This window comes from Emydura macquarii, unplaced genomic scaffold (assembly GCF_026122565.2).
Source record: "Emydura macquarii macquarii isolate MOO-44397 ecotype Brisbane River unplaced genomic scaffold, CSIRO-AGI_Emac_v2 contig_2063, whole genome shotgun sequence".
Lineage (NCBI taxonomy): Eukaryota > Metazoa > Chordata > Testudines > Chelidae > Emydura > Emydura macquarii.
In genome coordinates, this window is record NW_027132200.1 from 1819530 (window position 1) to 1837740 (window position 18211).

Genomic DNA, 18211 nt, shown 5'->3' on the forward strand with positions numbered 1-18211 from the left:
TACATATATGTGGGCATGCACACACACATTTAAATATTTGATTTTTTATTTTATTTATTTATTTATTTTTAAATGCAGACTGCAGTTGTGAAGTTTCTCTTTGGAACCAGTGCTGAAGTCCAGTAAGTTACTGAATGAAAATTGCAATAGCTTCTATTCATTATTGTTCTTATTTTGTTCCATTGACACAATGTGGCCTGAGGGAAAGCCACTGGATTCTAGGGTTTTTGAGTTTGTTTGTTTCTGAGGGTAATATAGTGCATTTGAAAGAATTTCAGAACATTGTTTTTTTCATTGATACTTTCTTGAATTTTTTTTGAATTAATGTATGATATGAAGTAGATTAGATTCAACATCAGTTCAGGATTTTATTAAATTCATATTCAACACTTTCATTCGGGATTTAGAAATTAACTTTTTCCTCTAATTTAGATCTTTACCTTCAGTTTCCAACTCCCATTATTTCCTACCACTTCACAGCCACTTTGGTAGCACATTTTTACAGCTCATAACTAAAACTGAGCAATGTAACATATTTACAACAATAAGGTTATCTAGATGGCAAAACGTGTCATGGCTGAGAAACTTCTTTTACAGTCTCTTCTTCCAACCTGTAAGGTCTGACCTATTGTTTCAGGTAATCAAATGCTGACCAGATATGCTAAATATAGAAGCTGACAAATATAATAATAGTAACAATAATAATAAACCATGAAAATAAAAATAACCACACATAGTCCTAAATTCATACAAGGGGACAGAGTCTGTTCCTAGATAGACTTCATAAGGGAATAGTCTATTTAGGAGGGAACAGACTCACTGTCCACAGCTGCTATCTAGAGTTCCTTTATTTCAGTTTCATCCCAGATCATCTCCAAACAGGATTTCACACACTATAATCCACTAAAATGGTCCTCCCAAAGTCTCTAATGACCTCTTTCTGACCATATCAAAGGAGCAGTAAGTACTCCATCTAGGACAGTGTTTTTCAACCTTTTTTCATTTATTGATCCCTAAAAATTTCAAATGCTGGTGTGGACCCCTCTGGGAATTAAACTGTGGTCTGCGGACCTCTACCATGGAAGTCTTAGACTGAAAACTGACTAAACAGAATTCAACTATTAATATTGCACATGCTTGGCACAACACAACACTTCTAAGTACAGTCTTAGCACTGTTAGATATTTGAAACCTTGGCAGGTTTGATAGGTAGTTAAAAATCCTTTACTGGTGGATTGGCAGTGTATGGAAAATAAAACAGCTTTGCTTTTATTAACTGTAGGCAAGCAAGTTATCACATACACATATCTAAGTCTCATTTGGAGTCACCTTGTGTGAGATCAGGTCAAAGTCTTATAACCAGATTTTCTGGACATTACATTTTGGATCTTCAATCATGAAATGAAGACTACATTCTTCATTTCTCAGAAAGGCAGGGAACAATTGAATGTGACAATGGTAATTTGGGATAACACTTTTCCCCCCTCCCAAGGTACAGTGAGCTGCTTACAAATGGGGAGAACATTGTCAAATTTATGAGGCTTAGAAACTGACTGCAAAAGAAATGACCTTATTATGGGACACAGGATCACAGGAATATTTGTATTCAGCTCAATTCTCAACTGAGCTGAAATGAGTACTCATGAAATCACAGCATGCATTGAGTTTCCTTTGGTGACAGGAAGACAACAGTGCAGTGGTCAGCCACTGCAAGGAGACTACCCTGATTGTTATTCAGATAATGTACTGTGTTGCTTTTTATTTAAACTTGCCATCTATTAGCTTTACCAAATAACTGTCTGTGTCTTTTACTTTTTGTCATCCTCTGACATTAGTAAGATTCCATTTTAATTTGAATGTCAATTTAAGGTTAAATACAGCTGACATAGCAGCACAGAACACTAGTATTTTATAATTGAATGACAAAGTCTTCCTGCTGATTAGAGAACAGGAACCTTAAGTCCAGCTGTGGGAGTGCCTGAGGTTGCATCAACTTCTCTCCACAACACCTACAGGTATCTCGGCAAGGGAATTTTTAATTGGAGAGAAAAAATCCAAGCAACTGGATATTTTTTATATCTATAAAAACAACACTAACATTTTTTATCCAAATAAAGAAAGGTCACAACAGAATAAGCTGTGGCTATTCCATATGGCATTTTCAAGCTTATAGTTTTGCACATTGATGTCCTCCAAGCTTGGGAAATTAAAACAGTGGAAAAAGGCCTCTTACATTCTTTGGACATCTTTTGTGGTTCTTCCACTGTTGTTCAAAAAAAAAAAAAAATCCAGAACAAAGACAAAGAAAACTGTGGGATATTCTGTGTTTTAAAAGGATTAAAACAGTAACAGTAGGAAAAATGTGCACACCTTTGGTTTAATTCTTGAGGCAAAATTGCCTTGGGAGAAGAAACTTTTTATTCCCCAACTTTTTGGCAGATAAAGGATACTTAAAATAGAAGTCTAAAGAAATGTAATTAATTGTTTGAGGGTATATACTTGACACCAACCAGCCTAGAGACTTTGTTTTTGTTCTCCCCCACTGAAATAACAATGATCACAATTAATTCCTGCAATACCAATGTGTATGCCATTCTATAAACTGAAACAGACATTTTTCCCCCCACCTAATTTCCATACTTAGAATTCATAGAAATGTAGGGCTGAAAGGGACCTCAAGAAGTCATCTAATCCATCTCCTCACACTTAGGCAGGACAAAGTATACAAGGGACTCCATGCTCCCTTTACAGCTGCACTTGCACCCACAGGTGAATTCTACCTACATAAAATATTCCTTACTTTCCCCAACACTGCAGAAGTTCCTCCCCCTGGCTCCATGGAGTTCAAGTTTACTGCTACTGGATGAAGCAGGACTAGGGTGGAGGAAAACAAGAGAAGGAAAGTGGTGAGTCTCTCTTGGTTCTTCAGCTCCCAATCCATTAAGGAAATCAGCAAAAGTTCATATAGACTGAGATTTTATTACCGTGTCCTGTTTCACGCTGTATGCTGCAGATCCCCCCCTTCAGAAGAGTTCTAAAAGAATCAGCAGTGAGGGGAGACCATGCAAGCACAGTTCCTGAAGTGTCATTAGGAGTGGTGAAAGCTGGTGGGGCTGGGTAATGGAGAGGAGCCAAAGGTAAATATGCCTAAAGGCCTCTTGCTTTCTGCTGATCACATGAGATCCCTGGATTCTGGACAGGATCCCTGTCTTTTTCCAAAGGATCAGAAGCAAAGTGGGCACCCATGAGGTTAAGAATCATCATAAGATTAATCAATTTTCAGTTCATGGTATTACCTCTCCTTTACATGAGTTAATCTTGTTTATGGGAAAACAGGGCCCAAAACTCTTTTCTTTTAAGCCCTAATTGTTTTCTTCCTGCATTTGGTGGCTTTGGTTGAGTGCCCACTTTTACAAATCTCACTCATTTCTACTGGCTTAAAGCACTAATATACTCAATCTGTAGTACAAATATGTCACAATTCCTTTTTTTAAATCAATCCCCCCTGTTCTGTTCACCAAATAATAATGCTTTTCTAATGTGCAGAGATTCAAAATATTGCTTTTATTAATGTGATGAAATTCCCCACCTACCCAGCTGTGTATGGAATTAAAATGCAATCTCATAGATACTATGGGGACTAGGTATTAATACACCTCATTTCATGAGAAATCATGTCAGCCAGCTAGTATGTTTACATATAGCTCTTTAACATACACACACACCCTTTCCCTCCCTACCCCAAACACATATTTTTGTGAGCTACTTACTGGTATATGTGAGCTGAAATCCTTGATCAGTATCAGATCCATTGGTATTAAATTCTATCCACAAATGGTTAGAGGTGCTATTCAGGATCAGTCCCATCAGTTCATTTTTAGTGAAGACCCCCAGAGGACGAGAAGAACTATCTTTTCCATCATACACCTTGTAAAAATCAAATCACAGCATGAAACTCTTTGTCATTTAATTTTGTAGCATTTAAATTAGTTTAATTTATTTTTAAACAATTTGAAGCTGCTTCTTAAATAGATAGCCCATTTTTTGCAACCAGTTCCTACACAATCTGTAATACTGTCATCTTGGGCACGGAAAAGACATTTTTTTCATAAATGCCTCTCTTTGTTTTGCAGTTCATGTGGGCTTATCTGGAATGAAATTAATATGTATACATGGATCTATCTTCAGAGGTTTCATAACCTCAGCTATTTTTTTCATAATCCACTTACAAAGGCTGAAGGTTTGTGACATTTCAGTCAAGGGAGACTTTGCTGAAATCAGTGTCACAGGAGGAGGGGGGGTGAACCCTCTTCCACTCTGTTCCTTTGTGTCTGAATATATTAAAAGTCAGATTGAGGTACTGAAGCCAAACCATCACCTTTTATTTCAAACTCTGTGCCTGAGGTAATAATCTGATACTACATTGGAGAGATGTGTGCTCCAATATCCAAACAAAATACAGGGAAGTTCATTTTTAGTATGCACTATTCCAAATCGGGAAATCAGCAACATTAACCATTATACTTTTAAACTTGGTCAGTCAAAGGAAATGTGCTTTTGATTGGTCATGAGCACTGGACTGGTACTAAGGGAATTGACTAAGTATTGATTTGGGATTTTTTGTTTCCTGCTTGTGTAAAACATTCAAGGCAATCAAGTCCCCAAATTGTCCCTATGGTATTTTGAGGGCACTAAATTAATGCAGTGAACTATTTTTTTCTTATAATTATATAAATCATCTATACTTCCATTGCTTTTATGGTTCCATAAAATATTTAGTCCTCATCAGAATATTTGTACAGGATCAGTGGAAAAATGTGTTTCTACAGCAAGGTGACAACTCTATTTTTGGTTTCTAATATACAATACCTTGATGACCCAGTTTTGCTGTGTCACCTAATGTGATCACATCTGACCTATATAAATATCTGCATTTGTGTTCCCCTTCCCTTAACTTTCTCTTCATCTGTCTGTCCCTAGCCCTGGTCTACATGGGGAATTTGCCCTGATTCCATCAATCAGTGGCTAGTTACCTGTTTAACTGCATCTCTGCAGATTGCTAGTTTAGACAAGGTAAAGTTATCGTTTGCACCAGGATGACTTATTTCTGCTTGAAACTAAAGTAAGATACATTGGTAAAATCTGTTTATATTGTCAGACGTAATGAATGATCTTTCTGACCGCAAAAATAAAGCAGCATGTGGACAATGTATTATGTAGGGCTTTAGCTGTGCAGTGCACACAGCACATAGTTGTGTATTATTCATAGCACTATTGAGAGTTTCATATCTTGCATCTTGGGCCCTCCAGGAAGACAGATTGCTGCACCCACACAGAATCCTGTTAAACTCAATGAGATCCAGCTAGTGTGTCACTCCTTGCGGGACTGGGACCATGAGTAGTATGCAAAGGATATCTCATTTTCCCCCCCAATCCTACAATCATTCCCTTCCTTACATTTTCAAACTTTGGCCCAATTGCACAAATCTTCACCCACAGGAGTAAACCTTAATAACACAAATAGGGCCACTGACATCAACAGTCTTGATTCTAGATCCCTTATTCATGTCATTAGTCCTTATTCATGAAGGTATTTCTACAGATATTAATTAATAACATCCTTGCATATTATTCTGTGTTTCTTGTGCAACAATTAACTCCTATATGTAGGTATAACTCCTACAATTATCAATAATGCTGGCAGTAAAGCTGGTCCCATTTTTTCAAAAGAAAATAATTTTCCTCACAAAACGAGCATTAGATAAAAGATTTTTTTCCCAGAAAAATTCTGATCTTAAAAAAAAAAAAAAAATGTATGGAGACTGTTTTACAAATTAGCATATTTGTAGTTTGCTCATTTGTTTTTCGCATTCCTTTTTGACTTCTTCATTGCCAATTTTAATTGGTCAACTTATTCACAAAGAGGGTTTTTCATGAAATCATTTTCTTTTCATTTTGGTATTCAAAACTGAAAAAACATTTTTAAAATGTATTAATTTCAAAAATGCCTATGGAACCAAAGGGAGTTTACACATCAAGTTTTTGAAGTGCTGTGCCAAAATGAAAGATTTTTTGTTATGTCTTAGCCCTTAGGTTGATAATATTTTTAAATATATAATTAGAAACCCAAATTTTTAAAAAGTTGTTCAAATACTGGGAATAAACAATATAAAATATTTTCTCTTTACAACTGTTGGGAACTAGCTAGCTGAGATAATTGGACATGGGCACTAGAGCCTTTCACCTTTGTTACAGTTTCTCAGTTAAACTCCAGTTTTGGTCAGTATTGATTTTAAAATCCTTACAAATGTTGTCTGTTCTGTGACCTATGTAAGTTATCTGGTGATGCGAGTTCAATATTTAGCAGACAGCTTTCCATACTATAGAAAATACTGTCAAAAGTGAAAATACTGAAATTATTGGAAGTATCTATTAATAGCTCCAGGCCAGGAGACCTTAATGCCAAGGCCCAACTAGGCATGAAGAGTGAATTACACGCTCAACCCAGAGAGAGAATGTATTCAGTTCAGTATTAAGGCATGTTTGCCGAGGCAGTGTGGGAAGCTAATAGATTTACTGTCCATGCTATACTTAACTTGTGGGAAAAAAGATGGTTTCAGCTTCTTATGTCACCATTTATATAAGTTGAACAAAGGACAGTCATTCAAAAAAATCCATTATAATAGTGCACATTTTTATTTATATTGGCAATGGTAAGAAACATCTGTTACTCTGTCCTAAAATCATCTTTCTGTGCCTCGGCATTTCATGATCATATTCAATCCATGATATTTAAAATCCCAGCTGCTTTGCAAGACGTTTCTTTACCTGACAGTGAAATTAAATGAAGAACATTGAGTTCCTATAAATATGCACTTCCTCCTTGTAAGACTAGTGGAGTTTTCAGGAGAGAAGTGATTTTGGATCCCTCCATTTTTTGGGTACCCAACTTGAGGCACTTAAAGGAACCAGATTTTCAGAAAGTGCTGAGTATTCAGGTCCCTAAGGTACCTCAGCTGGAGCACCAAAAAACACTAGTCACTCAAACACCCTGAGGACCAGGACTTTAGTGAATATTTAATGCTATGTGTGCTCTACTTAGTAAAAATAAGCATTGAGGATCAGCTTTTTAAAGATACTTTGTTAGGCACCTAGGCACTTTTGAAAACCCGACTAGGCACCTATCAGCAGTGTTAGGCACTGAAATACCTTTAAAATCTGGTCCTAGTTGCCTATCTGCATTTACAGGCATGTTACATATCTGTCCCTCTGAATCTCATGCCTTTTGTCATACAATGTTCTTGATTAACAACCTCATATTTTAACCCAAATCATCCTGCTTTGAAAGTGATGAATTGATTGGGAGATGCCCTGGTGTCTTGAAAAACCCTCTTTCTTCAAGTAATTAGACACTATTTATGACCACTGATTTAAAGAGTCTTTGCAAATGTATGAATGGCAACAGAAGTGGAAGCCCAAAAACCAAGTTACATGGACAAGATAAGGGAATATTTAAGTATCCTAAATCAGGATTGGATTCCTGAAGTGCCATTTCTATAGGACCTCACAAAAGAGAGTCTAACCAAAATGTCCTTAACATAATGGACAATTTTCTTATTCTTACCTCTACAAACAATATTATTATTTATAACTTAACTTCTCAATTGTTCTGCATTGGAAAGATCCATATGACATAATTTAATTTATTTTCCATAGTAATCATAAGGGGGACATTTTCAAAATGCTGCATTTATCTTCAGACAGATAACTTCCATAGATCTTACTGGAATTTACAGTTAAATCCTCATGGAATGCTTTCAGATTTTACCCCAAAATGTTGATGAAGACATACGTCAGAGCACATACAAGGCCGTGAACTATCCTTTGAGGGAGTGAGGTGGGGTGATCTTCACCTCCTCCTGCTAAGACCAGAGGCAGGCCTGATAGAATGATCCAACAGAAAATTGTGAGGTTAATCTCTGTAATTTTCATCTGTCCCTTTTGACAACGAATGACAGTCAGAGCCGTTCTTTGGGATGTGCCCTTCCCCAAGGCAAAGAGACATTTTAAGTGACCATTGTTAAGCAGCATAGCTGTTTCACATGAAGGGTAATTCTTGAATTTGGGAGACTTCAGTTTAGCTACAGTCATAACTCCCAGGACTACAAAAAAAAGATCCCCTCACATTTAGAGAATATTGCTGTTGGTTTTTGTCAGCAGGCATCTCTACACTCTTATACACTAACACGCACTATTCCTAACTATGTACAAATAAATCTAATTGTTTTGCACAGCATGCAGGAAAGTGGCACTGCATTTCCATTTTGCAGCCACAGGTGGCAAGAAGGAACAAAAGGGCTGTTGGGCCTGTTCTGCCCTTTATGGCCTTCAGGAGGTGGCGGAAGGCTATAGGATGCCCAAGGTGCAGGACAGCTGCAGACACTGCTGGCTGAAAGAATTCCATCTCATACACATGGGGACACATGTGGTAGAAGTTGAACACATATGGGCAATCACTGAAAGACGATTATTAAATTCTAATAGGCTACTTGTACACTAAAAGTAAAGCTGAGTGGAGAAAGGTAATGTTGTTTCTTCTCAGGAATTACACTAGTGGAGGACAGGCTTAGGCATAGATTTCCCTCTGTGATGCGGAGCTGCTTTAAAACAATTTAACCAACAAGAGGAGGATTCACTTTGCAATGCCTATCTTGAGCTTGGCAAAAAAACAAGCTTCTGGCAAATGGAGGCATCATCAAGTCAGCCTTATGTCCTGATTATTCTTGGTTACTGGAAGGACATGACCCTGGAAGCTTTGAGCAGCCAGCACCCAAATGACCCAAGCACTGTAGGATGAAAAGCTTAAAGCTACCTTTGTACTCCATCACCTAAACTGGGCTGAATACAGCAGTTGCAGCTTATGATCTGGGCCTTAGGTACCTGCCGGGGTATAACAGAAGACCAGCAACAGATGCTATGCTGAGGACCTGAGCATCCTCCATGTTCCCAGTCTTCTGTATTTACTTTTCAGTCAGTACTTGGCTCTTTCAAGATTGTTCAGCAGAGGGTGAGGTTGTTGTTATTTCCTACTCTTCATCACCTCCAACCTACCTCAAACACACAGATGAATAGGTTTTCTACCAACAGGTGCCCAGCTCCCTAATTTCTATAATCAGAGTCTAACATAAATTTTGGGGAAATTTGGATCTAAAACTCAAAATACACTAATTAAAAATAAATATGACAAATTATGTATTTAGTACATGGCCTCATTCATACTGGTATTTATTAAACAAACTCTTTTCTTGACAGAGCTACCAGTTTCTACCTTTGAAAAAGTGGGGAACATTGACACACTCCCATTCCTCTTTTCCAATGTCTCCCTTTTCTTCATCTCCGTCAATATCTATACTATATTTTGCAGAGCATATATACGGACAAATTTTGTTATCTTTGTTTACGTGAGTAGTCTCATTGACTTCAATGGGCAACCACACGAGTAAGGCAAGTAAAATTTGACTCTGTTATCATTAAGTCATTGGAACTATTTGTGGGGTAACCAACTACTCACTGTGAATAAGAACGGCACAATCAGGCAACTAATGTAAACAGTTATTGCTATTGTGTAAACTAGAACACTATCATAAGAGCCAAAACCTAGAAGTTATATAACTGAACTCAGTTATTTGATAACTTCAACCACTGTCCAATATCAAGAAGTCAGAAACATAAATATGAAGCAGTAATTTAGCACTGCAGCCACGTACACAGGAAACAGCCCCTCCCCTCAAGCCCTGGGAAATTTTGAATTTCCATTTCCTGTTTTGTCAGCATGGAGAGAGCTTGCCAGCAGAACTGATCATGGTGACTGCACATCCCAAATGCGCTCCAGCCTGGAGTCGACCTGAGATCTTGGTTCTCATCAGTCTGTGGAGTAAAGAGTCTGTTCTGGCTCAGCTCCAAGCCATCAAAAGGAATTTAGATATTTATGAAAAGATATCACACAGCATGTTGGAAAAGGGGCACAGGAATGACACACAGCAGTGCTGTGTTATAATCAAAGAGCTGAGGCAGGCATATCAGAAAATTAAGGAGGCGAACAGTTGTTCTGGCTTGTCACCAAAAATATTCTGCCTTTAAGAGAAGCTGCATGCGATTCTTGGTGGTGACCCCACCACTGTATCGCCATGCAGCATAGATACCTCAGGGGAATTCAGGATGAACAAGGAGGACTCTGTGGATGAGGAGCAGGAGGAGGAGAACAGGGGCAACTGGGGAATCCATTCTCCCTGAAAGCCAGGCACTGTTTGTAACCCCAGAACAGCCCCGCTGGATGCAGGACACCATGAGCAACCGAGATAATGGGGAAGGCACATCTGATTAGTATGTACTGCAAATCTCATTTCTGTGGTTGTCTCCCCAATCCAGCTTCTTGTCATTGTGAAAAAAAAATGAGTGTGGTGGTGTGGATGGGCTTCCTCATTGTTAGTTTACCTAAGCAAGGGGTTCCTCCAGGAAAAGAATGTTTGTGTGCAAAGGGATGCTCTGAGAATCCTCCATGGATATCTCCAGGAAACTTTCATTTAGGTACTCTGTGACTCTTTGCATAAGGTTTCTGGGGAGAGCAGCCTTATTTCTTCCACCGCAATAGGACACTTTCCCTCGCCACTCTCTTATTAATTGTTCAGGCATGATCGCAAAACACAGCATAGCAACATAAGGGCCAGGCCTGTACCCAGATGCTTGCAGTAAATCATTCCTTTCTGCCTCTGTTACCCTTAAGAGATTATCATCACTCATAGTCACCTAGAAAAGATGGCGCAAATTTGCAGTAACCGCTCCATAAAATCGGGTTTTTTTCCTCTGCCATGGGAGGTTTTTTGGGGTATGTAAACCGCAAGTTACAAGACAGCACATGACTGTGATGGGGTTGCAAGATGGGTGCCCACATATGGTTTAGCCCAGAACAATTTCACCCCCCACATACATACCCTCTGTACCGCCCTCTCAAAAACAGATTTTTGAGAGGGTCAGTGGGGCAATCCTGCTGGTTGGGGAACTATGGACTTATGCAGCATGCATTATGGAGATTTCCCTGAAATGAATGCACCAGGCCCTTATTTACCATGGCTGGAATGGCACTACGACCCCACAATAGGAAGAGATTGGTATGCGAGTCTGCTGTTCCCTTGGGAATATAAAGCGGACTTATTTTTACATTATAACATTGCTTTTCGTCCATGGGACCAGCTAAAAATGGATACCTTGTACTTTGCTTGCCTTTCAGTGGACAGTGCAACCTTCAGCGTAGCATCTACTACTCTCGCTGAGCGCCTGTTGCAGATTAGAAAGCGGGGGGGGGGGGGGGGAAATCAGGATAACATGTTCACTGAGATAATGAACGTTTCTGCAGCTGCTGACACAGAGCTAAGAGCCTGGAGGATTTCATTATCGGAGAAAATGAACATGGAGAACAGAAAGGTAGCCCAAGAATGTGTGCATGCAAAGCAGGATGAGATGCTGTGCACAATAAGGGATCAGTCGGACATGTTGAGGCGTTTGGTGGAGCTTCCAGAAGAGCAGCGGCAGGATAGACTTCCTCTGCAGCTCCTGCAAAACTCTTAACTCATGCTCTTTTTCCTAGCCCCCACCCTCAAGTGATCTAGGAGGAGGTTGAGCAGGGTGCTGTATATATTCCACTCCGTGCTGGGTGAGAGGAGCAGAAAGAGGCGCTGGCCTCTTTAAGAAATGAGACTGTGTTGTCTGCTGTTTGCACATTGAAACTTTGCTCTGTGTCCCCTCAGAGCCCAATTACAATGCATGCAAAGTGTTGAAATAACTTCCTTTCCCTCCACTGTTAACGACCAACAATAAAGATTTACTGCTTTAAAGATCATTATTCTTTCTTTATTGCAACCATGGAGATTAGTGCTCGGGGGAGGGGGCTAGCACAGTGCTGTAGTGCTGGGGAATGGGTGGGGGTGGGGAAGGGAAGCCAGAACACAGATTTTTCGGAAACATTAGCTCTCACTGCAAAACCGATTTTCCAAGGCTTCCCTGAGGTGCAGCGCTCCGCGGTCAGCTCTGAGTGTTGCACTGTTGTCTAACTGCTGAAAATTGACAGACAGCCTATCTGCACGGCCCAACCCAGTAAGAACTTCTCCTCCTTTGTCTCACAGACATTATGGAGCACACAGCATGCAGAGATAACTGCTGGGATGTTTTTTCACTGAGGTCTAGTCTAGTGACTAAACTGTGCCAGAGAGCCTTTAAACGTCCAAATGCACATTCCATGACCATTTTGCACTTGCTGAACCTATTATTGAATCTTTCCTCACTGTCCAGGTGCCCAGTGTACGGCTTCATCAGCCAGGGGAGCAATGAGTGCTCAGGGTCTCCAAGAATCACTATTGGCATTTCAACATCATCAATATTTATTTTTGGGTCAGGAAAAAAGTCCCTGCTTGCATCTTTTGGAACAGACCTGAGTTCCTAAAGATGTGTACGTCATGCACATTTCCAAATGACCCCACACTGATGTCAGTGAAGTGCTCCTTGTGAATAAGAGAGCCTCCAACACCATTGAGAAGTATCCCTTTCAATTAATGTACTCTGTGGCTAGGTGGTCTGGTGCTAAGATAGGGATAAGATAGATGGATAGCCATCTATCATTCCCCCCCACAGTTTGGGAACCCCATTGTAGAAATCCCACTATGTTCTGCATGTTTCCCAAAGCCACTACCCTTTTTAGCAGAAGTCTATTAATGGCCTGGCAAACTTGTATTAAAGCAGCTCCCATGGTGGATTTACCGACTCCAAATTGATTCCCAACAGACTGATAGCAGTCTGGCATTGCTAGCTTCCACAGAGCAATGGCCAGCCACTTCTCCACCTTCAGAGCCGGTCTCAAATGAGTGTTCGTGCATTTCAGGACTGCGGACAGCTCTGCACAGCGTTCAGAGAAAGTGGCCTTTCACATAGGAAAGTTCTGCAGCCACTGTTCATCATCCCACACCTTCATAATGATATGATCCCACCAGTCAGTGCTTGTTTCCCGGGACCAGAAGCAGTGCACTGCAGATGGTGTGTGACAGCCAGCAGCAAATGGGAATTGTTTTGTTCCGTGGCTTGTAGCAGGGCGTCTTCAGTAACATCATAATTTTCAGCGCTTCTCAGTGTTTGTGATGCTCACAATGATAATGCAGAGCTGAGCAGGCTCCATGCTTCTCTGGCAATGGCATATGCATGGCAGAAACTGAAGGGTGTAGAAAAATGGCGTAAAAGAGCATTCGTCTGTTTGGGACAAGAAGGGAGGGGGAGGGAGGATGCTGTATCATGGGAAGACGACAACCTTCTGAAAAGCCTCTGCAGCTAGTTGCACTGTGGGATAGCTACCCATGGTGCACTGCTTTGATTGTCGACCCAAGCACAGCTAGCGGGGATGCAATCCCCTGACACAATGAGCATGGTGTGACATGTTCCTGCAACTTCTAAAACTCAGCAGGTGAAGATCAATTTAAAATAAATCAACTTCACTCCACAGTGTAGACATACCCTGACAGAGTGAATGAAAGTAGGCCTGGCCTTGGCAGAATAACAACACACTAGGTATCAGCTAACCGAGTAAACACATTCCTGAGAGGATGGTACAAGAACATCCAAGTAAATATGTAAACAAATTCCATAAGAGATGGTAGAAGACACCAACCCTTTGTAAGATAAGGAGGGGATGATAGGATAATGGCTGAAAATGTTTTGTTCAAACTTGCAGATACGAGGATGGTAACAACATAAGGAATGTAATATGTAACTTGTTTGTATCAATGTAGAAAAGGAGAAGTCATAGGACTTCTATGCTTGTTTAGGGAACAGCATCCTGATGTGCTGCATGAACTGGTACCATTGTCGTGAGCATACATGTGTTAGTGTATCTGTAACCACTGAGCCAAGTCACTGGTACTGTGCTTCATTGACAATAAACCTTAGTCACCAAACCAAACCTGTGGTCTTTTCTTTATGAAGAACATCGAGGTCTGCTGAACCTGCGAGTGCACTCTCTGCTACTGCAGCTAACACTGGAGCTCCAGGAACAGCAGCACTTAGCAGCCTTAACACTCCACAGCATTTACAACAGCAGTATAGCTCTTCACTTCTCAAATGAGCAAAGAAAATGCTTTTAAATAAAATTAACATTTTTAAGTAAATTCATGTATTCATGTCTGAGTATCAGTGCATCACGGAATTTTCAGAAGCCTTCACGATTCATGGCTAACTTTGAGCACTGATAACTTCCAGTGATGTCCTGTCCACATCCATTCCATCTCCTCACTGATCATCCACCACTCTTTTAATAACTTTCTCAAGGTTATTTCCATCTGTTTCCAGCCTAATATGACCAAATCATATAATTTTGCATATGTTGATTTCCAACATCAGGGTCTGCTTCTCCTTCAATAATATTTCTAACATAACCATTCATCTTTGTTTCTATCCAGGAGATATGCAAGTCTTCAGGAGCACCACATTTCATAAGCGTCAATTTTCTTCATCTCAGCCGCATTAATTTCCCATGATTCACATCCATAAATCACTATAGAAAAAATTATGCTTTTCACTATTCAAACCTTCGTACATTTTGAGATGCCTTGTTTTTTTTTCCACATTTTCTTAAGGAAGGCCATAGCTGAGTGAGCCATCCCTAATCAACTTCTGATTTCTATGGAATAGCCTTGATGGTTGAATATATATGATCCCAGATAATTAAATTCATCTACTGCTTCTACAACTTGTCTGTTAATCGTGGTGTTGTCTTGCATCCTTATTTTGCTAGTTGTATCAATTTAAATGTATTTTGATTGCATCACAAGGAATAGTCCTTATTCCTCACTAACTGTTTTTTTACATACCCCAACATTTGTAGCATTGCATCGGTGATTGTAGCAAAGTGTGTTGTGTTATCAGCTATCTGATGTCAATTAAGATGTGACCACCAATGGAAATCCCGGTTCCTTTGTCAAAATCTTCAAAGCCTTGTCTCATAATAAATTAGGTATATATGATAAAAAGTCTTGGGGACAAAACACACTCGTTTCACATCTGGCCCTATGCTGCCTATTATTGTTCGCACCATGGTCTGCTAGTGCTGGGTGAGTATGATGAGGTGCTTTGGAATCCCCATGTCTACCAATATGCTTCAAAGCTGGTCATGTTGGATGATATTAAATACTTCTGAGTAGTCAGTGGAGCACATGATCAATGGGTAACTGTACTTACTCCCCATATTTTTCAATGATGATGCAGATATTCACTATTTGATCATGTCTTAATTTACGTTATTGCACAGGTTATAAAAAATTGAAAAGCAAAATCTTAAGGATAAAAGGGGATCATAAACTGCCCTCATAAAGTCCTCACAATATAGATATAAATGGCATGTACACTGTGGATAGAAATCCATTTCTTAAATTATCCACATTCACATTTTAGGTTTTCTTTTCATCATCATCATCATCATCATACCATGATATCTCTACTTGCTGTATTGCAGTCTTAATGCCATTCTCTATTTCATTTGCATTTAATACAACGAAAGGTGATGCTGGTCAGCACTGGTTTACATTATATGTAGCAAAATATAATATTTGTATACATACACACAGATTACACGCACACACCAATCACAGCTGACTAGTATCATCTTTCTTTATATTAAATGCAAATGAAACAGCAAATGAAATTTATATTCTATGTATGTATGTAAGTATATGTAAATTTTTATTCTGTTTCATTTGCATAAATAAATAAATATCAGGATTAAAATACCAATTGCTCATGTAACGTGAGAGGAGAGGGTATTAGACAGTGAAACAGATTTTCTATTACCTTAACAATATCTCCTTCATGCAGTTGAAAGCTCCTGGCTCTAAGATGGATCCCTTTACCAGCCTCTGTTTCAATTTTATAGATGCATTCATGGTTGTTGTCATAGTTAGATGGAAAATTTGGAGACAGCAATGTTCCTTCATTTCCAGACACACTTGCTCCACATTCAGCTAACGAAAACAGGTACATGAAAACAAATAAATTAAAAAGTGGATTATCCATTTCAAAAATATAAAATGATTATATTCAAACCTAACACAGTCTCTGTGATAAAGCTTAAGTGTTAGAGACTATCTGAGAGAAATATGCTGCTGCTGTACTTTATCGTTATTGACATAAACTACCAAAAAACCCACCATAAATCCGCCACCAATAGTATTTGATCAGGTATGTTCACCACTGCTTTGTTTTTAGATGAAGGGAAATCCTGGTTACTTTGGTCTATCACCTTAGCCTTCAATGTCCCTATTAGTTCTCTCATCAGATTGACTCTCACCCACAGAGTGGTGAAGTCTGATCACAAAGAAACCACATCTGATAGCTGTTCTGAATGTGTTAGAGCATAACACAACTGATAGCTAGTCTTTGCAGAATAAGTGGAGCACTGATCACACTGACTATCCACTTTACCAGATATATAAATACTAGACAAAGTGTAGAGTCAATTGTGAAGGTAAAAAATAAAATCTGATAATATAACAGCTATTGGACCAGTTTCTTCCATCAGGCATAAAGATAAAAAATAAAATACAATGCATTGTTCTGAGTAAAAAATGCTGAGCCAGGCCCAAACCCACAAAAATGAAATAATAGCTAAGAAATTCATAATCCCCCAACCATGGGTATTTCAAATACCATGTGTGGGCAGATTAATGACAATGTTTCAACCTTCTCTCTGAATATCCTCTCTCGTGTGGATTTAAAATAGATTCTTAGGTCATGTTCAAAGGTTGCCTCTAAACTAATGAACCCATTCACACTTTCAAATGGGGAATTTGCTTTTGTAAGTGGGTCTAAGAATAATTTTGCAGGTAGCAATTTAGAGGTCCCTTTTAAAAATTTAACACAATGTTATCTGGAATTTTAATGCATTTTTTCTGGGAACATCTTCATGGAGAAATGTATATATTTATATATAAATAATCAAATGCCAAAACACTGAGTCCAAAATCCAATGTAACATGGCCTTGGTAGAAACGATCAACTTTATAAGTTTCTGGTTCCTGAAAAAAAACTAAAGAATTTTGCAGTTTTTGTTTTGAAATTCCTCTGCTACAATTGATTTCAGTGCAGACTGCCAACAATTACAAGAAGGAGGAGGAGAAGATACTGTCTGCTTTTCTTAGAAGTCTTGATTCTGCTCTCAATTTGTTCAGACAGTGTGGAGAAGGGGATCATCAGAGGACTGGCAGCCTTGGCATAAAGTACACGTCAGCCCTGACTTGTGGAGGATGAAAAATAGTGGAGCTCTACTTCACCATGCCTCCTCCCTCCTCATCTTGTCCAGATGTTGCACTGCCTTTCCCCTTAAATTCAGAAGATAGAGTAGGCAGCAGTAGCCATTTCCACCAGCAGATATCCAGTGGAGAATCCCACCTGAGCAGTAAAGCTATCTCCAGCCAAACTTAATACCACTTTGCCATGCATATATGGCACAAAGAGGTTTTAGTAAACTGGAGAATCTGCATCTGAGTCTTTATTTTCATTACAATAGTCAGATATAGAAAGGAAATCTTAGATAAATTCCACAAGCCAAGTGAGGACAAGATATCTTCCCCTGACAAAGGACCTATCACATATACAATAGATATTATACATGATCAAAGAAATGCTATTTTAATCTACTGAATCTATAAAATGAATTACTTAAGTATATAAAATAAACTCTATGCAATGCCATTATTACAGTCAGCAGATAAAAAGCCCAAAAGTTGACACACACATAACTTGGTATATTTATGTATTTATCATTTCATTTTACATTATGAATTTCATTTGAATTTGTATTTATCCAGTGAAGAACCACTGCAGATAGCTACTGTTTGTAAATAATAAACAAAAGTTCTGGTAGTAGACTCTTCCATAAATAGGTGTCTGCTCAGATAAAGATCCGTATGAAAAAAATCCTTGAGGAATACATATATCTTTGTTTCCTTAGGCCCAATTCATGTTGCTTCTCTATCTTCGTCAAAGAACTAAAGCCCACTGGCTGAAAAAAATAAGTATTTTAAAAAAAAGAATATTCCTGCAGTAATCAAATGGTAACCAGGAGCACATACACAATGTCAATGGGATTACAAACAGAACAGGTATAGCCCTGCAGTATTAT

The 18211-nt window shown here is 39.0% G+C and overlaps 1 protein-coding gene across 1 annotated transcript in view; it reads right to left on the minus strand.

Annotated features, from left to right (window-relative positions):
- The window catches only part of CSMD1 (CUB and Sushi multiple domains 1), a 1845645-nt gene that overhangs the window by 401412 nt on the left and 1426022 nt on the right, over window positions 1–18211 (minus strand). The window contains exons 22-23 of the mRNA XM_067558441.1: window positions 15883–16052; window positions 3771–3927 (exon numbers count right to left, since the gene is read on the minus strand). Of these exons, the coding sequence (XP_067414542.1) occupies window positions 3771–3927; window positions 15883–16052 (327 nt within the window). The remainder of the gene's footprint in view (window positions 1–3770; window positions 3928–15882; window positions 16053–18211) is intronic.